Source organism: Ceratotherium simum, chromosome 3, assembly GCF_057802395.1.
Source record: "Ceratotherium simum simum isolate JZ-2026a chromosome 3, ASM5780239v1, whole genome shotgun sequence".
Lineage (NCBI taxonomy): Eukaryota > Metazoa > Chordata > Mammalia > Perissodactyla > Rhinocerotidae > Ceratotherium > Ceratotherium simum.
In genome coordinates, this window is record NC_141902.1 from 22810375 (window position 1) to 22834405 (window position 24031).

At 39.3% G+C, this 24031-nt stretch overlaps 1 protein-coding gene across 2 annotated transcripts in view; it reads left to right on the forward strand.

The window, feature by feature from the left end:
• Positions 1 to 24031, forward strand: part of STXBP6 (syntaxin binding protein 6) — a 235926-nt gene that overhangs the window by 50325 nt on the left and 161570 nt on the right. For both annotated transcript variants that reach the window (XM_004421154.3, XM_087423180.1), the window contains exon 2: positions 16854 to 17042. In XM_004421154.3, the coding sequence (XP_004421211.1) occupies positions 16889 to 17042 (154 nt within the window). In that variant the 5' untranslated portion in view covers positions 16854 to 16888. The remainder of the gene's footprint in view (positions 1 to 16853; positions 17043 to 24031) is intronic.

The following is a 24031-nucleotide window of genomic DNA, read 5'->3' on the forward strand; positions in this document are numbered from 1 at the left end:
GTCATAGTCAACTGCTACATTGAGAAACAGTCATGGGACCACTTAAAAAGCATCATCCAATCTGAATCCACAACTCTCAGTGATGTCCATTTCAATTCTAGTTCTCTCATGATGCAGTCTAGCTATTTTGCAACACATGGACTAAATGTTACATGTAATACTGACACACCCTGTGCACAATGGTGGAGACTATCTTCATGCTCATTGATGAAAGGGGCGAAGAAATTTCCACCTCTTCATCTAGCTGTGAGAAAGACACATCATACATTGGTTACTGGCTCAGCCTACTCTCTATGTAGTAGAATAGAGCCCACATTTGGTGATGGGCAGCCTCCTGCAGGCATTCTGAAGGCGAATGCTTGGAAATAGTAAGGTTTATTGGAGGAACCCTGACTCTTAAGCCCTTGGCTTGTTGCCTTGCTTCTTTTACCGTGAAATGAGTTCCTTGATCTGTCAACAATGACTCGAGAGTTGTCTTTAGGCTGTTGATTGACCTGGGTCTTTGGAAATACCATGGAATCTTCTGTTTTCTTCCTATGACTTTCCTTCTACTTTTCTTCTCTGTGCGTTTCTTTGTTAAAATCTGGTTCTGGAGGTTTATTTTTTATTTTTTAGTTCTTCAGTAGTTAATGATGTGACATTGAATAGAAATATCAGCTCAGTGGATACATCTCAAACCAGAATCTTTTTGGATTTTTTTCCCTTCAACCTCTGTTAAGAATTTAGAGCACTCTGATTTTGTAGTAGATAGAGTAGGTATCTGTGGTGGGGCTTGGATTCTGTAATCAAGCTTGTTTATCTCTGAGCATTCTTTCTTGGCTGATTTCCATGTGGTTTCTAAGTTAATTGCATAGAAAAAACCCGAAAGATTTAGTTTTCCGCACTATATTGACATGACTTTTGCATTTGCATTTAATCATTTGTGCTTCTTCTGTCTTAGTAAGTACAGTGAGCTGTCTTTATATTTACACACGATTGAGAACTAGGTGATAAATGAGGAGTAGAGTTAGAATAGAGGAAGTCAGCCTAGTCATTTCGCAAATAACCAAGCATCAGGGAACGCTGCCACCATCAACCACCAAATAACTTCAAACTAATTAAAGCATTGGAGTGTTTTGGGTTTTTTTTTTTTTTTTTTTTTAGCATATTTTATTTACCTAGTAAAAGTTCCTGAGTCCCAGCCCTGCCCTTTTTCTCTTCAGGGCTTCCCCACTTTTGCTGGGTTGGATTGGACTTACTCAAGGAGAAAGCATTCCATTAACCATCACACTGACACAACTATCCAGAACCATAGGGGGATTTCTGTGTTACAGGAAAACATGCACACAGCAGAATTAACAGACCAATTATGTAACGATGTATAGTGTTAGGTATTTCATGTAGGGAGTATAGCAGGTGGTGATTATCATGGGATTGATCCTTTGGTGTCATGTAATTTATTGCTCTCCAGGTGTTTTTGAGATGAAGACAGAAATCTAGGAAGTTTACTGCATGGACTAAGAGAGAAAGCTAGATAAAAAAGTTTTTAAAAAAACAAGATGCAGATCTTAGATGTTTAAGCTCTCCGTATGAAGCCAGTAGTCCTTAAGAGAGCAGTGGTTATTGAGAGCCCCCTTGCAGGTTCAGAGCTCCATCTGTCATAGTCTCCTGACCAGGCCCACCCTGCTGTACCTCTCCATGTGCAGCAGTTGTCTTGAGTTGTAGCATAGACTGGGATCACAGTAGATACTTGATGAAATGTCTGGTTGAAAGGATGAAAATGTGAGTAGGTAAGATTTTGGCCTCAAATTTCTGTGAAACACTGACTCTGAGGTTAAGTATAGAGATTAAATAGGATATCAGTGAAAGAAAACTACCAGGCTGGTGTTTTAAGAATATCAACCGAGTAGATGAACATCCTTGAATATGCATCTTTGCCCATTTGTTCGATGATTTCCTTAGGATAAATTCTTAGAAGTAGAATTGACGTTGTGCCTATTTTCAGAGCTCTGGATAAATATAACTGAAGTGTCCTGTAGAAGGCTGTCTGAGCTGGCTGTATATGAAACTGCCAGAGTCCCCACCCACCACATTTCACCGTGTTTGTATTTGTGTCTCTAGAGCCTGCTTGATGGCACTTTCTCAGAGTAGTTGGCTTGTTGAGAGGGGATGAGAATATAAAATGTTCATAAACTTTTAAGATGACTATGACTATGTGTTCCGCCGAAGTGGAACACACAAACTTAACTGCTACACCACCAGGCCGGCCTCTGTTTTTGTTTATTTTGATGCCTTTGGTTTAATTCCCCAAAATTCGTGTGATGATTTCTTGACCTCTGCTTTACTCTCCCATTGGGCAGTTCCTTTTTTTTTTCTTTTGTAATCTGTGCTCTTCCTATCTTATATATTCTTACAACTTTTCCAAGCATGCTAATTAATTTAGTATCTACACCAGGTTCTTCATATTCAGTAACCAAACAGGAATAAATTAGTGAACAGGCCAGATATAAGAAGAGCAGGGCTTCTTATAATGGAGGTTATAGGGATAATGGAGGTCAATTGACATTAAGCCTCAATTTGGGCAATAAAATAGGGAGTGGTGGGGACTGATGAATTCGAGATTATAGATATGGTGGGGGGGGGTGTGCAGGCCTAATGTTGCTAGATCCTCCCAATTTTCAAGAGAAAGTAGAAATCTGTTTTACATGAAATATGCATTCTTAAAATGTGCACGGGCCAAGAGAACTTATTCTTGCAAAACTCTCCAATTATGACCTCAGGTCTATCCCCTCCTACTTCAGTGAAGAGGGATGAACATTTTAAAAGTAGTTTTCCTTTTCCTTCCCTCTTCACCCAATAATACTTCATGCCAAATGGACATTTGAGGAGTTTATATATGTCCCAGACACATTTTCTGTGGTAGCTTCTCCGTGACCATTTCTTTCTTCTTTGCCATACATGTTCCTGGAGTTTCCACTTGCTGTTCTGAAAGTGTGTAGGGTCTGTGCAGAAATGTGTCCCTGCAGAGTGTCCTCTGTGCTCACCTCAGGTCAAGGCATGTCCATCTCTCGGCTGAAGGAGTCCAGAGCATGCCCCTTGTGCACATCCCAGGGGGAAGCTGAGGCGTTATGTTCTGGGTCACTCAGAGCCAACGGCTTCCGTGGCTTTCCCTGGAAGTGGATCTTCCTGTGTAATCCATGCAGGCAGGCCTAATTCAATTCTTTAATTACATTTCAAGCATAGGCTTAACAGAAAAAGTATCTCCTGATCACCAGCCTCTGAAGGATTAAAGTGATGCCACTCCTGCTGCTGTGGAGCGGCAGCTTCAGAGTCCTCATGTAGTCTGGCAGTTGCCTGTTTTCCTTGTCTTTCTCCTCGACTAGACTTTTTCCCTTGAATATATCTAATTTGCCCATAATCTCTATCCCTTGCATAGAGGCCAGATCACAGTAATTGCTGAGTAAGTGTGTGTTGAATGAAGAAGGATAGGTTCTGTCCTTACATGAAATTTCCTTATTACCTTTGGTAATGAAGAACAACGTGTGTTAGAACAGAAATAGTCATCAAAGCCAGATGAACGTCTTCTCAGAAGGCTTGGAGAGCTGTGGCTCCACGTTATTTGATTTCCCTGTCTGACAGTTAGTGGTGAATGGTAGTGACTATTATTCTTGATCCCTTTGCTTAATTGCTGAACCCACAGGACCTGTCTACATTGATTTCTTTTCAACTGCAGTGTTGATTTACTAACCTGTTCCCTGCTGGAATATAAGCTCCCTGAGGGAAGGGACTGTCGATCTTGTTCCCCTCAGTGTCTAGGACAGTGCTGCATGATTAATGAGTGCGGCTGTGTCTTGACCCAGCTCTGCTCTGCTCTGTGTGCTCCTCTTCTCTCCTTGCTCTTGTCCTTGCCTTTTTTAAAGGTCTACACAGCTCTGCATCTCCCTTGGGTAACAGCACTCCATCCACAGTCAGACAGACTTAAATTGGCTCTGTCATTATTTTCCTGCCTAAGCTGGAAATTCCGTACAGTGAGGCAGAGGGGGTGACGGAAGCAAGGCAGGATGTCAGGAGGAAAAACCATCTCTTCCCTGGCTGAGTCTAGCGGAGTCATTAAGGTAGGTCGCTTCTCTGAGCTTTGTTCTCTTGACTTGTCGAGGAGAGACGATAGTACCTCCCTACCTCCCTCATAAGTTGGGGACATGAAATAGGATGATACTTGAGGAAACCTTTGTAAAATACACTGTGACATGTATATGCTTTTGCAGATGTAAGCTGATGTGCTCACATGCTTGTCTGCCCTTCTAGAACCAGGGCACCCAGGTGGGAGCAGGCTGACCCAGAGAGCTGATTTCCTAACCTCTTTCTTCATCCTTCACAACAATCTGGTGAAGTTGGTGGCGCTATCCCATTTTAAAGATGAAGATATGATACGGCTCTCAGAGATGTAGAATTTTAGCCAACATTATTCATCGAGTAAAGGCAATGACAGGCTCAGGCTAGAACACCTGATGACAAATCTAGCCTTCTTTTCACCATCTAACATTGGTAAGATTGGGGCAGGGAAGAAGTGACCACTGTGCCTTGGCCCGGATTCTGGATGGTGAGCCTGATCACATGTGCTTGAATGTTTCTGGAATTTGTTAACATGTGATACCATAAACTTGTACTAGTGTTAACTTGATTTAGTATTAGAGTAGTATTCAATTGATAGATTTTTCTTCCCTATCAAACACTGCACAGCTAGTTAGGTCAGAAGTTATTTTCTGGAACATACTGATTAAAAAAAGGGTTGACATTGAATGACAGAAGAGCTGATTGAATGGGGCAGAGTCTGCATTTGCATATGGGCCTTGAGTCTGACCTGGATTTGTAGGCTATTCTGTGGCATCCCCAAACACAGAACAGGGGTGCCCACCTACCCATCCATCCCTCTCACGTGGAGATTTAGCCGTTGATTGGATGCTGGATTCTCTCCAAGGCATTCTAGTTTGTTGCTTCTGGGGAGTCTGAAGTGAACCTGTAAAGACTCTTCAGTTACCCAACAGGACCTTGTGCAGCTGCGTGTGGAAATCAGGATAATTCTGGCATTTCTGGGAGCATTTTAATAGAGCACTGATTACAGATTGCAGGCACCTGGTGGTGTTTTGGTACTGAGGCTGAGGGTGCAGTTCCAAAGACAAGAACTGAGCTTCACAGATTCCTGTTTTCCTGCCCTGTGGTTTCCCGGGGCCTGGAATAGGTACTGAGAAATCCTTACAAGCTGATCCAGGCTCCTGGCATGGTTAGCCTGTGCTGTCAGGAGGCCAGCAATGCCAGGGCATTAAATCCAAGACTGATAATGGACATGTGACTTTGCCCACGGTACGTTCTCCTTTCAATGGCTCAGAGCGCTGAGACTGTAGGAGGAGCTCCTGTTAGTTGGGGTCAGCACAGAGCCCAGTGGCTTGGGACTTGGCCAAAACTATTCCATGCTTCTTGGACTGTCTCAGGCTGTTCCACTTGGGCAGGCCTTCATTGCTTTTGGCCTTAACAGCCAAGTAAGAAGACAAACTGTGAAAATTCAAGAGAATAAAAGGTGATAGCCAAAAGTCGAGGTTTAGAAATTTATAGGCTAGAGGTATTCTAGTCCAACCTTAATTTTGTGCCAATTCATATAAAAATGAATGAATCTGAGAAGAGTCCCCACTGCGATAAATCGTGTTTTCTCTCTCTTTCTCCTCCCTTCTGCCATACCACCTATTGTCGCCTTCCACATATTTGGGCCTGCTATAATAACTTGTACTTGAATGAGCATTGTGGCAAAGTGGAGAGCAATGGCTAGCCCTAATCTTGGCTTTACTTCTCTTTAGTTGTATGATTTGGGAACTATCCTCTGGACTTCAGTTTTCTTATGATTTAAGAGAGGGAATAGGGTGAGCTAGACAATTACTAAGATCACTCCCAACTATTAAATCTTTAAGCTTAAGAATGCTGATATACTAACTTGTCCATGCCTTTCAACTTAAGTATAAGCTGCTGTTGGGTGTCAAGGGATGGTTGTTGCCTGGCTCATGAGGAAGGTCTTGCTGAGTTCGTCTCAGTAAAGTGAAGCAGATGGAATTCCCCTTGCTGAGCCTTTTAAATTTGTGAAGCCCTGGGCATTACTGCTAGGGAAGCAAATAAGGTGTTGGAAGGCCTGGCTGCAAATGATAGAAGGCGTAGAAAGAGTGAGGGTGGAGGTAATAAGGAGGGTCCAAGTGGTGCTTTCAAAATATCAGAGGGGGGTAATCCAGCAAAGGAAGTGGAAAGAGGAGTTTCCCTTGAGAACCAGCAGAAACCTTTGAAATATGTGCCTTTCATATTTAAGCCTTTTCCGGTTTGGAAAATAGCCTACAAGGTTCATAAAACTGCCTTGTGGCAGCCATCCAAGATCCTCGCAGGAGTGGACTCCTGTTGTAAAACTACTGGTCTCCAAAGGAGGGTGATGAACAGAACAGCTGTGATAGGCTTCAGCAGGCATCATCCTGTTTATAGAGACAGAGATCGGTTGCAGACTCTCTCTGCTAAGGTATTCTCAACTCCCCAGTTTTTTACTCGGGGAATCAAAACAAACTCTATTCTAACTAGACTACGTGATCTTCTTTGCCAGCTGCACAGCATGACATTCACTCCCGAGATGAACAGATATCCAGAAAGAAGGACTTCAAACTACAGCCTGATTCATATCTTTGGGCCGCTGGGCAGGGATGATAACAGTATCATGTCCACCGGAAAGCAAGGCTGATCAGAGGCAAAACTGAAGCACATGAATTTGTCTTGATTTACCTAGGATGCATTCCTACCTGACCTCTTCCTCCCTTTCTCGTTTCATCAATGAGATAGTGAGGAAGAGCAAAGACTCCTGGAATCATGCTTCCTAGATTCAAATCTCTGCTCTGCCCTTTAAAAACTGTGATTTAGAGGAACTTATTTAACTGTTCTGAGCCTTAATTTCCTCATCTGTAAAACGGAATTTCGCCTCTCTCGCTCCATGCTCCAACGGGACAAACACGTTAAAGAGGATTTTCAGATGCTGAAGTCCCATATCTAAATGTCAGAATTTGAGATAGCGGATGGGAAAGCTTTTGAAGTCTGGGAGGGAATCTTTCCATCACCATTCAGATTATATAGCACAGGCGTAAAATCATGAAGTTGACCATTGGGGAGACTGATTAAAGTTGAAATTATAGTCCTTGGCCAGATCCTTATGAGGTAGAAGAGTTTAATCACCTTATAGAAAATCTCATTTGTGAAATTGAGACATTGAAGAACAGAGTGCCTTACCTTTTAAATTGACAAGGTAAATATTTGTAAAATGACTCCAGGGTGTGTCATATTTCTTCTTCGCCCCTCAATGCTGTGAAGGACTTCATGTCAGAGTATAACACTGATAAAATATCAATTATAGAAACTCTCTCAAGAAATTATAAAGTGATGCTATTCTCTAAATCACGGATTCAAGTAGGAAATACTATTTTAAAATTGATGTTAGATGTAGAGAATATTTTGAGAAGTTTTGCTCTGAGTTTTAGGAAATATGTAAACTTGTTTCAACTATATTTTAGGTTTTTATAGGTTTCATACTCTTAAAAGATGGAGGGTCTTTTTAAAGACTTATTGTCCTTTTATTGTTATATTCCAGGTCTGTCCTAAAATAGAAATAGCTGAATCAAGAGAATTTATAATTTACCTAGGATTTGAGACAACAAATATTTGATATAAAAGGCTCATCTTATGCTTGCTGGGGGTGTGGGGATTATACACTTATTTGTTTCTTTGTTTTTAATGGTTGATATGTTTGGTCTTTTTTTTTTTTATCCATAACTTCTATAAACTTCTGTATAAACCCAACCCATCCTCTAAGAGGAAGACACCTGAATCACTACCTAAGTCTTCATTTCCTTTCATGTGTAGGTTTAGTGTCCTCCCTCTTTTATCCCCAGTGTAAGTAAAAGGAACGTGGAAATTCAGCAAGCAGTAGAGACACAGCACATAATTAAAATTTTTATTTTCACATTGTCAGTCCTTGTGTGGCTTTGTCCATATTTGGTCTGAAAAGATTTGTCTATTGCCAGTGTTGTTGCTATAGACAGTGCTCTCAGGCCAATATATTGTTTTCTTAGCCTGCCAACTAGCTGTTGGACACCACAGTGACATGAGTACTTAAAAACTGGGAGATGCCAACAATTCGAGCTCCTTTTGGTTTGTTTTCTCTTACAACCCTTTGTTCTTTCTTTGAAATGGTTAAATTCATTTTTAAGGCCTGCCTCACATTTTGGAGTGATAGTCCTATCATAATCCAATGAGTGCATTCCAGCCTGCCTGTCTGTGTGGTCCTTTGTTTCTACCCATTACTGTAGAATCAGTACACGGGTACTGTAGAATCAATTTAACTGGTCCTTGGAATTTAAACTTGTGAATGTGGAGAGTCTATTTTAGAATGAATCCCTCAAAATGAGTGATGCTTATGAAATCTTCATCTCACCTTAACAAATCCTCCAAATGGCATATTTCCAGCAGCATTTTTTTTTTTTTTTTTGGCGGTGATGTTATTTTTTGGCTTTGTCATATCATTTGTTCAAGTTAGGACGTAGTGATTGACAAGAAGCCTAAAAAGTCCTCCCACAACGTAAATAAACTTGTGTAAACACAGGTCTTGTGGTCTGGGCATAGAATAGAGTTTGTTCTTTGAATATTAAACCTAGAAGAAGAACGTGCTTAGTGCACATATAAACAAGGAAAAAGGAGATGAAAATAGTTTAGATTTATAATTGAAGCAGATGTGAGTCACTGGCTTGGAGGATCCTGTGAACATTATGTCTTGCACATGAGGAGGGTTTGTATACACAGGGAAAGAAAGCCAACCAAGGCTGATAGTATTTGGTAGCCTGATGGTGGAAGAGAGCTTCCTCTTTTCCTTCCTTAAAGAGTGGACCGTCATGAGCAAGGCTGCTGGTATGGTTGTGCTATTTTTGCACTGCTCTGAAGGTGAATGTCCAAGGGAGCGAGTGCAAACTGACATACAGCTGGTGTTCTGTCCGCCAGGCCACGAGCCTCGGCGTGGAGCTGCATTTGCTCAGAGGAAAGGTGCCATTTTCTTTTCACAAAATACCTGCAGGCCTTGTAATTGTTCACAGCATTTGCTCTTCTTTCTCACCGCTCTTTGAAGGTGGGACTTTATCCAGTTTCACCTTTGGGATTCCCAACACCATGCCTAGACAGGAGTTGAAAAGAGGATAGACCGATAATTGGATCTCAATAAAATATATTTTGATATATCCTCCAGTTTTAAGGGAAAGAGTATATCTCAGAAACGAAATGTTTTAAGAAGCAGTCGAATCAGGTTAGAGCAGGATAAGAATACTGCCCTGCAGAATCTCTGACCTATTTTCTTGTTTCAAAATCCAGAGATAATCATATTAACATTTGGCAAGCTTTTTTCTAGACATCTCTTTATGCGTATAAATACACACGTATAACTTTACATTCATGAGCTCATTTCCTCTTTTCACTCTGTGTTATGTCATGGTCATTTTTTTCAAGTCAATATCTAGAGATCTATGCTGTGATTTTTAAAGGCTATGTAATATTCCATTGGGCGGATGGACTGTACTGTATTTAACCAAAGAAGATTGGATACTGATGGATATTTAGGTCATTTATAATGTTTTGCTTTTAAAAATAAATCTGAAGGAAGCATTCATCATCTTTAATACACACACACACAGCACTCCCCTTTTCTCTAGATTTGGGACCCAGAGCTGCTGGTTCAAAGGATTCCAACTCAAATATTAATCTCTGTGAGAAAGGGATTATAACTTCCTCATAATCTTTAGACCAATGGGGGTGGGTTAAAAGTGGCATACTTTACCGTTCATAAAAACACATACCTAAAGATTCTAGTTTGCAATCTTAAAGCAAACTTTGGACGATACATTTAGTGGCTATCTTGATTGTACACTTGAGATTGCGTGTGGAAGTGCTTTGTAGATTATGAAGTGCTGTACAAACCTTGGTGCCCTGTTACTAGGGCTCTACAGAGTCTCTGCCATGTACTCTCAAAAAACGTTTATGGAGTTTTTAAAATTTATTTTATAAATAAATCATTAAATACAGGGAGGAAAAACCCAAAGACAATGGTTCTGAACCTAATTATACAGCAGAATAAACCAAAGAGATCATCAACAAAACAAGTCCCAGGCCCTGCCCCCCAGACCCCCTGAATCTCTGAGAACAGCTCTGAGAACAGCACCCCAGTTGACACTGTAAGTACAGTCTTTGTTCGGAATTCCTTCTTTAAGGTATTTCTTTGTCTATCTCCAAATATTTTTCTAGCAAAATAGAGAATATTTTTAGATTTTTTTTCATAGACTTAAAATTTTTATTTTCCTGTTTGGAAGTTTCTGGCTCCTTCCAGGATATTTTTAGAGGATTTTCTGTATGACTTATTGATTTAGTCCCAATCTTTGTAAATCTTGTGAAGTCTTAAGCATGGGTGCTTGGTCTGCTGTTCCCATCTGATTTCACACCATGGCAAGCCCATTCCATAGTCTTTGTTGTTTTCAAGTGATGGTACTTTTCAACTTTGAATGTTATCACCAGATTAAAGTTATCTGTCTATTCTAGTGGCATATCTGACTCCCTGTGTAGAGTCTACGTATAAGAAGTTTTAGTTAAGAGTAGTAGTTGAACTACATGGAAAAATTGGCTGGTGGACTGAAATTTTTGTCTAATTTATTTAATTTATCAGTACTCATACATGCATGGAGAGACTAAAGTTTTTATCTTGAGAACTGTCTTATCAAAGAGTAAAGTTGTCTAAGTAGAAATTTTGCATATTTAGAATAATTGGTAACCCTTACTTGAGTAAACTTTTATAAAGAAGCTAAATTGGCCTCAAATTATCTCATTGGTCTTAATATATGAAACCAGAAAAAAGAAAATTGATTTTCATTGCATAACAAATTGCGTATTTTCTGACTGCCAGGTGAAGTTTTTGGATTTTGGAGCAAAATTAGCATTTTTAGATTGTTTTTAGGTTTAATGACCATGTAATGACATCTGACTTGTAACATTTAGTATTTGTGTACTGTGGGGTTTAAGGGAAGTGGATTTAATATTTCTCCACTTGGGTTTCAATGTTTACGATACTGACCCATTCATTGTCAAGATAATTGTGTGTCTCTGTCAAGACCTGTGGCATAGAGAAGAAGCAATTAAATATAGTTAAGCTTGAATCATATTTATCCTTGAGAATAGTACTTTGGGCAGTGTAGAAGGACAGTTGTGAGCAAGATGGGAGCAGTACTGGAGCCCTTTTAGGAGGCATCCAAACATTCAGGCCAGGGATGATGAGGATCTGAACCAAGGCAGAGGATGTGAGAGTGAAGAGGAACTGGTGGGGTCCAGAAATATTAAATTGCATCCACAGGACTAGGTGATTGGTTAGTTGTTAAGGGGAGATTGGAGGGTTGGAGGGAAAAGGCGGAGTTTAGGTTAACTCTTGGTGGAAATGCTCAGTTGGCAGCTAGATATATGGATTTAAAGCCAGGAAGACATTCAGAGCTGGGTGCATGATTAGTGTCATCAGATTAAAAGTGGAAGTCAAAGTTGCATTTGTAGAATTTCAAGAAGAAAGTGACAATGCAGAGAAGTCTTATCTTAGAGAATGATGTTATTTCTCTTATTTCTAAGTTATTTGAGGTCACCTCACTGAAGTTCCCATGCGCTAGAGAAGACTAGCTGATTCTCTCAAAAGTCTTCCAGGGTGAAATCATATTTGCCGTTAACCTGGAGAATTCTGGAACTTGAAATCAGCTTGTTTTGAGTGCACCTGCCTCAGGATTGAGTCACATTAACTAGTTTAAGAGGATGATGTCTAAAACCAGCAGTTCTGCTTACTCATTGGCAATGGGAATATAATTGTCCTGCAGTCCAGATTACTTGTGTTGGCACGGTCAATGCCCAAATATGACCAGAAGATTGCGTGTTAAACATGGGATCTGAACAGAGAAGTTAATGAGGTTAGATGAATCAGTTATCTTACACTATTTGGCTAAATAGATGGTGCCTCTATCTCACCAGAGGAGGCTCTTGCCTGTCAGGTGAGAAGTACTTAAGGTCCATAGGCTACACCCCCTTAGAATCATCTCATGGTAATGAATGGCCTGCCATAGGGCATCTGCAGTTTTAACTTGCTAGAGTCCCTACCACCTCCTTGTCTCCTGTCCCCTGACCACAGAGGGTAAGTGCCAGTTCCACCACTGGAAACCCAAAATGATAGTGTTGGAATACAAGAACATCTTACATCTGTACCCCTTTACTTATGTACTTCATCTGCTGAATCCCTGAGGTCGTAGGATTATCTTATTTCCTGGTTACTTGTTGGGGGGGGTGGAGGGCCGTTTCACTACAGTAACCCTGTACTAACAAAAGTGGATATGGATTAGATGGCTTAAAGTGAGAAGAAGATAGATGAAAAAGCCTTGAGAAAGATTAAAACTAACTGCGATTAGTTTCTACAACTACCACTTAAGGGAGCCAGCTGCTTTGACTTGCAAATCATATTGTAGGTTGGTTTCTTGGATGGAAAAGCTTTGTAATTTATAGCCTATAGAAGCTGTGGACCAGGAAGAGAAAAAAATTCCATGGAGTTGTAGGGGAAGAAAAATAATTTTCTCTCTTCCCTTCTGAGTTCCTAGCTGAGACCTCTGTAATAAAAGATAGATTAACAAGGGAAAAACAGAAGTTTATTAACATATATACCTCATGTGTACATGGGAGATAACCAGGGAAAAATGAGTAACTCCTTGAGGTGGCTTAGAATTCAAGATCAAATACCATTTTAATGCGGAAAGAGGAGAGGGGATATAGACCTCTTAGGGGAGAGGAAAGGATTTTTAGAAAAGATGAATGGGCCTTCAGAAGAATAGATGGGAGGTATGATAGTCTGTAACCAAGTCTGTCTGAGTGTGGTGTTGACTTCTAGCCTCCTCTTCTGTGACAAGAGTCGGTTTTCCCTGGTTGATGAAACTCCCAGGGAAAGGACTTATGACAATCGAGTTCCTTTTGGAGGACCTGTCTTTAGGCAGATTAGGGGTGTTCAGAGAAAGCCTCTCCCTGCATTTGTTGTTTTTCAGATGCTTTCAGCTCAAAATAATCAAAATACTAAAGTGGCATATTTTGGGGTTGCTTGTCTTGCTACCTTCAGGGTGATGTAGGTTGGAGTAACTGTGGTCATTGGTGCGATATTGCTGTGTATTCATCTCGTTTCCTTACAATGAGGCCCCAGCCTTGGGTTGGACATTGATTTACCGACAGTAAGATGTAAGACCTGATAGAGCTGCTTGGTTGAATCAAGAGAAAAAATTCTGTACATTCTCTTCCTGTATTCTCTCCTGAGAATACGTTCCTTTCCATCCCCTAGTTCCTCTTTAGGCTTTTGGCTTTTAAATTAGGTGTCAGCATGGCTGCATGAGAACCAGTTAGAGAGTTGTTTAAAATACAGATCCCGAGATTCTGATTTGGTGGATATAAAAGAGGAACCCAGGAGTCTGCATTTTTGAAAAGTTCACCATGCTGAATTCAGATGTGCAGTTAGGTTTGGGAGACACTCGTGTAGATTATTGCCGCAAAGCTACAATAGCACCACTTTTAGTTTCTGATTCTTTCCCTTCTAATCCACTGTACATTCCCACTCCCAGGGTGGCATTAAAGACATACACACATGTGTGCAGTCACACAGTCCTCTTAATATCATTGTCCTGAACAAAAACTTTTGACAATTTCCCATAGAATGGATCTGATAATCTCCTACGAGTGAGTTTCCTGAGGGTGAAGCCTATAAAACACTTAGTAAGAGCCTTCCATATAATAGGCCATTTATCTGTATTTAGAAGGTTTCATACCCATGAATGAGGAAAGTGAGGCTTTGGTGAATAAAGTTGAGTTTCTCTTTTATAGACACCTGGTGTGGATGGCTACATTTACTCAGATTCTACAAGTTCAGAGGGTCTTTTATTTTTCATACTGTGGTAGGGGAGTTAATAAAAATTTTCCATTTTTAAGCATTTATTCAGGCATTAGAATAAGTGATTTGCATGCATTGTTTAATTGAATTCTTTCAATATGCGGTTCTACGAGGCAGGCGAGAATATCAAGTTGCAGTTATAAACTGAGGGGCTAGAATTTTAACAGATTTACCCAGTCACTTAGGTCGTAAGTGTTGGAGCTGAAATTTGAACCCAGGTTTGTTTGATTCCAAAACTTGTGCTCAATGAAGTTACTGGTTTTATCTTTTCTCTCTCTCTCTCTGTTTTTGTTCTTGGCCACTGAATATCAGTATAAAAAAATAACAAAAAGTCATTTCCGTTTCTTACTAGTTTTTCAAAAGAAGGACAAGATTTCTTAAGAGTTTGGTAAAACGTGCGTGTCCTTTTCTTTCTTTTTTATTTTTGTCTGACAGATTTTACATAATAAAATGATAGCCTTTTATTTCTTTTAACCACAGTTTTAGAGAATGTGGATCCGAGATAGGAAAGCAGAAGCCATGCCACAGTTGGGAAGGTGCTGGTCAGAGAACGCCTGATGAGTTTGGGAATATGACTTGCTTTCTACATTGCTTATAGAATGTTTGAAGCCACCGTGTACCACTGGCTTTCTTTTTCACATGTCCCCAAATGGTCAGAGATGAGAGGCCTTGAAACTGGAAAAGAACTAGTATATGTTTCTCTCTTTTTAAGAAATGTCCCTGTAAATTCTAACACCCTGCCTAAGAAAGTCATGGGGTAAATCAGGGCGGGAGAAGTTGTTTTTGCCAACTTCTAGGAAATCACAGGGAATCAGTTAGTGGTCAACACATTGAAGAACAGGTCCCCCTACACTGTTGTCATTTTGTTCTCAGCCAATATGAAGAATCTGGTAGCAATGATAAAATGTCATGATCCGAGCACAGATAGGTCTGGGTATAGATCTATAACATGTAATAAAAAGCAACACTTTTTTTCTTTATTCTTGGTGCCACTAAGAAAACCTGTTCTATTACAGAATTGAAACTAGGAGAAATTTCTTTAACTAGGGGGTTGCTCTGATTTTTTTTTTTTTTTTGGTAAGGAAGATTGGCTCTGAGCTAACATCTGTTGCCAATCTTCCTTTTTTTTTTTGCTGAGGAAGATTGGCTCTGAGCCAACATCCATGCCCATCTTCCTCTACTCTGCATATGGGACGCCTGCCACAGCATGGCTTGATGAGTGGTGCGTCAGTCTGCGCCCGGGATTTGAACCTGCCAACCCCAGGCCGTCGAAGCGGAGCACATGAACTCAACCACTATGCCACCAGACTGGCCTCTGGATGCTCTTTTTTAATATACTCTTTCCTACCATAAGATTACAGATGTAGGCCAGTTACAGGTAGACAGCTGTGTTGGTAGCATTTGTGAATCTTGCATTGGGAAGGATGTTCCTATGGTCTTCCCTCATAAATGATCTGGATTTAAGCGAAACCTTTGATGTAGTCAGTAGTCAACTCCTGGAGAACAAGAACAATGTCTTAATTATTTCCTGATTCTCTAATATCGAACATAGAGGTGGCACGTAGTAGGTATTTGTGCTTACAAATTGGCACAAATTTCCAGCAGGCTGATCAACTCTTTGAGCTGCCATTACCATATATAGCTGTGCTGTTGATCCATATGCAGGATCTCTGAATACTCTGTACAACCTGTGTGACCAACTCATAGGCCCTCTCTGCACCTTTAATTCTGATTTGTTAATTGCTTGAACAAATGCTGGTTACTAATTAAGACATAGAATATGACTAGGATGATGGAATAGAAAACATTTACTCAAGTTTACTCAAGTTGCTTTTGAGTTTTTTGGATGATAGGGTAAAAATTCAGATTGATTTTGAATATAATAGACACAAATAAGCAGAATTAAGATCATTAGGGAAGTACAACTTCTGGAAAACTAAATATAACATGGGGACTGTGTGTATCTGAGTTTGGATGGAGGTGAGGGGGGAACTCATTGTGAGTCAGCAACATACTGCTTTATTTTCTAAATTATTGGGCACACACTGTCAGTTAACCACAGGAGCATAACATGGGGGAACTGCTGGGTAACATTTCCAAAACACTTAACATTAGTCAGACACTCTTTTAGAATTCTGTGTCCATTTTGGCTGAAGGAAAATGTGGAGAATTTGGCAATGGTCCAGAGCGTGGCTAGATACAGAGAAGCTCTGGAAAATAGGACCCATTGAAAGAGGCTAATAAATAAGGATTAAAATTACTTAGCCTGATCCAAAGCAGCTGAAGGTGATTAAATTAATGATCTTCTGTTGCGTGTGTACTTCTTATGTAGATGATATAATTATTTCCACTTTAAATAGAATTAGGAAAATGGATTTACTTACAGTTAAAGGAGATTTTGAAGTTGCATAAAGAATTTCTTGACTTTAAGGATTGTTGGATGGTGGAAAGTCTTCTCAACTGGAAATGTGAAATCATGTTCCTTACAGAATAGGAGTGGGGGTGGGTACTGCTTGTCAGTCAGAGTTAGGAGCAGTTAGAGTAGAGACTGGCACACTTTCTAGATCCCATTTTGTGCTACTCATCTCACATTGTATTTCACATTTTTCAGTGAGTAGATCAGTATTCTCTTTTGGTTTGTATTGTTTCATAGTTAATACAAATGTGAAGACCTTGCTTTTAATGATTCTGTAGTGCCTTTCAAGCAGGCGAAAGGCTAAACCACAAATGAAAAATTTCTTCACCTGCAAATCAACTTGCTGTTCATTCTTATTTGGACCCTTACCATATTGTCAATTCCAAATTGCCTTTTCTTTTTCTTCTTTAGAAAACTCACTGCGTGCCCTCCTCGCTTGTTCTACAATGAGTGCCAAATCTGCCATCAGCAAGGAGATTTTTGCACCTCTTGATGAAAGGATGCTGGGAGCTGTCCAAGTCAAGAGGAGGACAAAGAAAAAGATTCCTTTCTTGGCAACTGGGGGTCAAGGCGAATACTTAACTTATATCTGCCTGTCAGGTAATGAAAACCAGATATTAATATTATTAAAACGACTTCTATTTTAAAACAGTTAATTCTAAGGTATCTAAGAAGGTTATGTACCCCAGCTTTTGTACACATCTACTCTTCCACTCCTATATCCTGTTTCTCTGTTGTCTTCTCTGATCCTTATTTACCTCTACTTTTGAGGTTGCTTTGTAAGAGTAAGGTAATGAAGTTCAGTTTTAATGTATTTTCCAATTCATGAAGAGCTTCTGTAGAGTGTTTGGCAGACACATTTGTTTGTACTTTCCTTCACTAGGACATCGACAGAAAGTGGGCTATCCTCTGAGATTTTTGTTTTGGACTAATTCTTGGTATTTGGATAATTGTCATTACTAGTTGCCTGAGTTTCATTGGCTTTCTTTTTCTCAACAGTTGCCAATAATCAGTTATGGTTTGTTTCGATAAATATCGACACCTTATGGCATGTGAGCAAGTCAGCTCAGCTCACAAATCACTGCTTTGCTGACAGCCGTTCCTTGTCAGGAAAAGCATCTGTATTATTAAGCTTAGAATTTTGTTGGATTATTTTTTCCTCTTTCTGTTTGTGATTGTAGGAGATCTGTGGGATTTACTGTGGATTCATACCAAGTTTTTTGAGATAAAACTTGGATAAGTTTTCCATGGTGTTATGGGTGATGCTAATCTGAATACCTGGGGCATTTGTAATACTCTTGATAAATATTTCTTGTAACTGAGCAATGAAAGAATTAAGCTTACTTTCATTCATCTTTTATTTCCTTCAATTGTGGCTTGGGAAGAAAACTTTATTTTTGGACCTGTTTTTAGCTTTTTAAAAAAATTAACCCTCTGTTCATTGAAGTTTATCAGATTTATTTCAGTGTGGAGATAGCTTTTTTCTGGAAAGAACATTTCAAGATCATAATAAGACTGTATCTTAGTTCAAAATGAAATGAGAACACAGCCCTTTGGTAAGAACGCCTTTTCAGTGGTTAGAAGAAAGCTTTTATTTAAATGAGTATGAGAAGAGACTTTGAAGTATTTGTCTCTCTTTCTTAATTCGAAATAAGAATTAGGTTAATAAAATCTGGTTATTGTTGGAGGACATTTCCATTCCTTTAGTGTACCAGGCAGTGCTTGGCGTGTAATAGGAGCTCAGTTAATATCTAATGACTAAGTGAAAGAAAGAAGTAGCCTTTCCTAAGGCCTTCCTAACACTTTGTTAATGAGATGCAGGTCTTAAAAGTATTTTCATATTCTTAAGTTTAGATTCTAGAGTTTTTACTTGTTTGAATAATGAATAGAATGCATTACAATAAATTTTGTTTTGTGTTTGGTCTGCGCTGAACGTGGGCTGAGCATAGACATATAGTGTGATTCTAATTTTATTAAGCTCTATTCTCTCAATGTCGTATTGAGATTTCTTGTAGACAGGTCATTGAAGAAAACGTGTGTGGTCTAGAATTCTCTAGAATTTTGCCTAGTACATATCTATAACTGAAAAAGAGGGCAGTTTTGTTTGCATTTTAAGTATATGCTATTGTCAGCCTATGTCTTTTTTGTTGTTGTTGAGGTAACACTGATTTATAGCATTGTATAAATTTCAGGTGTACATCATTATATTTCGCCTTCTAGATAGACAACATCATGTTCCCCACCAAAAGTCTAGTTGCCACCCATCACTGTACACATGTGCCCCTTTACCCATTTTGTCCACCCCTTCACCCGCTTCTCCCTTATTTCTGATCATGAAGTCTGCGAGAGTGATATGGGGCCTCTAACTGCCTCATCTCAGTGAAATAGCATAACCGTTTCCCCTGCCACAGAAGATAATGACCTGGGACTTATTGGGACAACCACATTTCCTCCAAGACCTTCAGGTTTAAAGTCGGAAACTACGAGAGTTGTGTTGTATTCTAATGGAGGAGAGGCTTTTGTTCTGAAAGTCTTCATCCTTTTCATAAATTTGAATTTTGAGAGGTTGGGTTAATAAAGTAGATCTGACATTTAAGCAGATGATTTAATGGAAATTGCAGCAGGAGAAGGCCAGGCAACTTTGACACCCAAGTTTTTTGCAGTTTGATTTTTATTATAACTGAGAAAGAAGCAGCCGCCTTTATTTTCTAACTTATATGAAGCTTAGAGGCATATCAGTTACATCTCTGAAAAGGTCCTGTTTTAATTAACAAGTGAATCATTAGTAAATATTTGTTAAGTACTCTTTTATGTGCTAAGCATTCTTGGTGCTGGGGGCTCAGTTATGAGAAAAACTCATGAAGCTTACCTTGTTTGGTGGGGAAGGAGCAGTAGACATTAATAAGTTACTTAGTAATTATAAACATGGTTATTAACTGTGAAAGGTTAAAAGGAAAAATATAGTGATGTGAAAGCATGCGTGAGGAGAATTTGGCCTGGTCGGGGGAACCCAGAGCTGCGAGGAGAGTAGGGCCTCACTGGTTCTGAAAAGAGGATGCGCTGGGTGCAGAGGGCATTCCAGGCAGGGAGAATGGCAGCTTCATTCACAGACTGAGCTGATTTTGAGTTTCTCCTTCTCCTATGTGGTCTAAGGATGACCTTTTGTGGCTCAGCTCACATAAGAGGCCTTGGGGTGAAAGAAGAGCCCTGGAATGACAGCCTCCCTCCTGCTGTTAGTGTGAACCACCTACGCTTTCTGGGAGGCCAAGTTCTTCAACTCTTGTGGTTTGGTTGATGAAAACCAGCTATCCATTTTGAACAGGCAAAATTTGTCCAAATTAAGGCAAGGTCTGCAAATAATTTTTAACCACTTTTCAAACAGCATAAAGAGTTAAATTTTTTTTTAAAAAAGGAAGAGTACCATAGCTTTGAAAGCTTGCCAATATATGCATGTAAGCATGGGTGTTTTATATATCCAATGTCTTTTACTAATGTTTCTTTGTGTGAATTTTTTTCCCCCAGTGTCTAGCAGAATTTATAATTTGAGAGGTTGAGGCCTGTGGCCACAAGACTTATTATTTTCAGAGTGGATTGTATATCCTCTGGAGGAATCCCTAAAGGTGCTAGAGCAGGGGGAATTAGATGGTCTTTCTTGGGTTATTTAGCTGTGATTATGTAAGGAGAAAAATAATCTCTCCAGTTCATTCATCTTGGGATAGAATTTGAGTGTTTCTCATTGGACTTCCTGACTGGCTTCTTGAATGGTGCAAATGCTCACATACTGACATGCTTCTGTTGATTAGCATTCTTAAAGCACTGATTTCCACTTTTTCTTTTTGACAATGGCTAAAATTAAAAAGACTGACAATACCAAGTGTTAGCAAGAACATGGAGCAATTTGAGCTCTCATACTTTGCTGGTGGGAATGTAAAAATGATATGACTGCTTTGGTAAACAACTTGGCAGGTTTTTTTTTTTTAATCAAGTCAAGCATGCATTTAAGACTCAGCAACTCTGCGCCTAGGCGTTTACCCAAGGGAAATAAAAACATATGTCCACATAAAGACGTGTACATAGAAGTTCATATTAGTCTTATTTATAATAACCAAAAATCAGAACTCAAATATCCATCTACCTGTGAGTGAATAAACAAATTATATCTATGCAGTGGAATACTACTCTAAGAAATGAACTACCAATACATGCAGCAACATGAGTGAATCTCAAAAAGCCTTATGTTGTGTGAAAAACCAGACAGAAAAGACTATATGCTGTCTGATTCTATTTATATGAAATTCTAGAATGGTCAAAACTTAGCTATAGCGACAGACAGCCCATTGGTGATTGACAGGGGATGGGGTTGGGGATTGACTGTAAAGGGGCGTGAGGGAATTTTTTGTAATGGTGTAAGTGTTCTATGTGTTGATCGTGATGGTAGTTACTTGGGTGTATACATTTTTCACAGCTCATCAAACTACACACTTAAAATGGGTGCATTTTATTTTTTGTAAGTATATCTCAGTAAAATTGATTTTTAAAAAATGTCTTATGGAGTCACTAGTGGGATGATCTTAAGAATTTATTAACCTTCTTATCTCAGTCTGCCCTGTAAGGTGGACAGAATGTAGGCCTCTCATTTATAGGTATGAGAAGTTATCCTAGATGGCCTTTTTGAACTCTTAGATGAGCTGAGCATCATGTAAACCTATGCTTGCTTCTATATGATCTATGTGTCAATGTGTGCTAAGTTCCTTATAGCACCCGGCACGTTGCCTAGTATAGACACAATAGATGTTTAAATGGAAGATGCTATTTAATTTATGGCTCACCACATACCTGATTATTGTGTAGACTTTATTTATAACTTAGAACTGAAAACTCATTCATAGTGTAAAGCAAGCCCTGCCCACAACAATTTCTACAAGTTGGTTGCCCTCTCCATGGTATTCAAGTCTATAAAACTAAACTAGAAACATGCTAAGAAGTTAGAATCACGGGGCTGGCCTCGTGGCATAGCGGCTGCGTGCGCGTGCTCTGCTGCTGGCAGCCTGGGTTCGGATCCCGGGTGTGCACCGACGAACCGCTAGTCAGGCCATGCTGTGGTGGCATCCCACATAAAGTGGAGGAAGATGGGTGCGGATGTTAGCTCAGGGCCAGTCTTCCTCAGCAAAAAGAGGAGGATTGGCATGGATGTTAGCTCAGGGCTGATCTTCCCCACAAAAAAAAAAAGGGGGAGTTAGAATCAGTTTATTATTAGAACCTAGTTACCTACTGAACATTCTATAATTTCATGTTTAAAATCTATTTTCCTGATCCTGTGTTAATTTAGTATGTGTAATGTATAATGCTAGCCTTCATGTCCATAAATAGATAAAATCTTTCTGCTGTTCAGTGTCACCATAGAAGGAGCATGAAGAAACTTCACTTTTTGTGATTAATAGATTCCTGTACGTATTTTGTTGAAACAGAAAATCTCAATCTTTTTCACAATGATTTTAGATTTATAGAGAACAAAACTTTCTTATTTGAAAAGAAAAAGTTCTGAATGCTCTTTGATGAAATAATTCATGTAAATGGATCCCCAGGGAGGATAATGATGTAGATGAGGAGCCTAGAACCTGGCAATACTGTTCTTTACCTTAGTCGTCGCCAATCCTGGGTATTCCTTAGGATAACCCCTAGAACTTTTCAACATACAGATGCCTGGTTCCAACTAGGTCCTACTATTGCAGGACCGGGGGTAGTGGGGAAACTTACCTGTATTTTGAAAGTGTTATGCAAGAGATACTGAAGCTAAGGTTGAGAAGTTTCACTATCTTGGGGAGCTATACTCTGGGTTGCGTTATTGGTATACTTGATATAACGCTATATTTTTGGTACTCGGTTCTATCAAAAGAATACTTCTTAGTCTCTTTCTTGTTGACTGGCTATGGTCAAACTTGTTAATTTTCCTGGGCTTCAGTGTATTCAGTTGACAAGTTCAAAGGTTCCTTTGGGCTCTGAGGTTCTAGGATTCTGAACCCCCTTGGAAGTTTTATACCAAATTTCATTCTTATTCCATACATGTCATGTAGGGAAAAATTCAGGTTGTTAATAATCCAAATGGACAGTTAAAACATTTGTGAGGGTTTGAGAACATTCTTTATAGGTTGTTATTGGAATTAGGTAGGATAGCCAAAGTTAGTTGTCAGGGATCTGGCTAAGAAAGACATTTTTTTTATCACTTTCTAATTCAGACTGGATCTCATCTCAAGGTCTGTAAATACTAGAAGAGAGAGAAGGGAACAATACAAGGCAGATAGAATTTGACCTTGATAGAAATGCTTTATTCAGGAGTGGTGAGTTGATTTTCTAAGAGTTTTTGTCCAGAATGAATGAAGAAATCTACACTGAACAGAGATGTACAAAGGTATTAGCAGTGAAAGAAGAAATGCAAAACTACTACAATAATGATATATATTTATTATTCTTTATTGTAGAAGTAGTAAATATTGCTGAAAATATGAAACTTTTAAAAAATTATGTATAAGAAAATAAAAATCATTCATCTTGTATATGTTGTATTATTTGTTCTAATTCCAGTTAATCCTCACAACATCCCTATCAGTTAGGTGGTATGGTCTTTATTTCACAGATGAAGGGACTAGTGTTCATCAGAGAGATCATGACATCCCAGAGTCACCAATTTGGAAGTGACAGACTCAGAAATCCACCCAGTCCTTGTGACCCCAGTGGCCATGCTCATACTGCCGTAGCATCTCTTTTCTTCTGACTTAGATTGGGAGGGGGTGTGATGTGGAGGGGGTGTGGCGTAGAGCGGGCCATATTTTAAGGGGTAGATTTCTCCCTAATTCTTCAAAATTGATAAAGACATTGAACAGTTTTGACCTACACTATGTTTTCCTATCTCATTTCTGAGGTTATTGATTAATAGACTTTCCTACCTTTGGAATATACATCAGGGTAAGCATTTTATCTCTTTATTATAGAGATTGGTATGTAAATCCATCCATAAAACCTTAAGTAGCTCTAAAAGACAATGCAATAAAAAACAAAGTTATTTTCGGTGGCTTGATTATCTCCTTCTTTCTACATCCTTTTTCATTTTATAAAAATACAGTATCATCTGTCATACATTATATTGAGAATTTGGCTCTTTTGTGATATATGCATAGACACATTTGATTAAAACATTTGTAACAGCAATCCTTGGTTATGTGAAATTAGAAGTAGAGAAAGGATTTCCTTCTGAAATGTTTTCTGGCCCGGTAGATTTTGCCATCAGATGTCATTTATAAATGACCTTCAGTGTAGCACCTGCTACACACCTATCACATGCTACAGTGCTCCATACGGTTACGGTGGTACCAGCCCACCTTTGAATTAGTAGTAATAATAATAACGGCAGTGATGGTATTTACTGAGTTCCTATATCAGACATGGTTCTATGCCTTTTAAATATATTAATCCAACAATGTTGTGAGGTAGATAACAGTACCATCTTCATTTTGTAGATAAGGAAACTGAGCTTACAGAAATAAATTAGCTCACCTAAGATCATCAGCTTGTGAGTTACAGAACAGAGATTT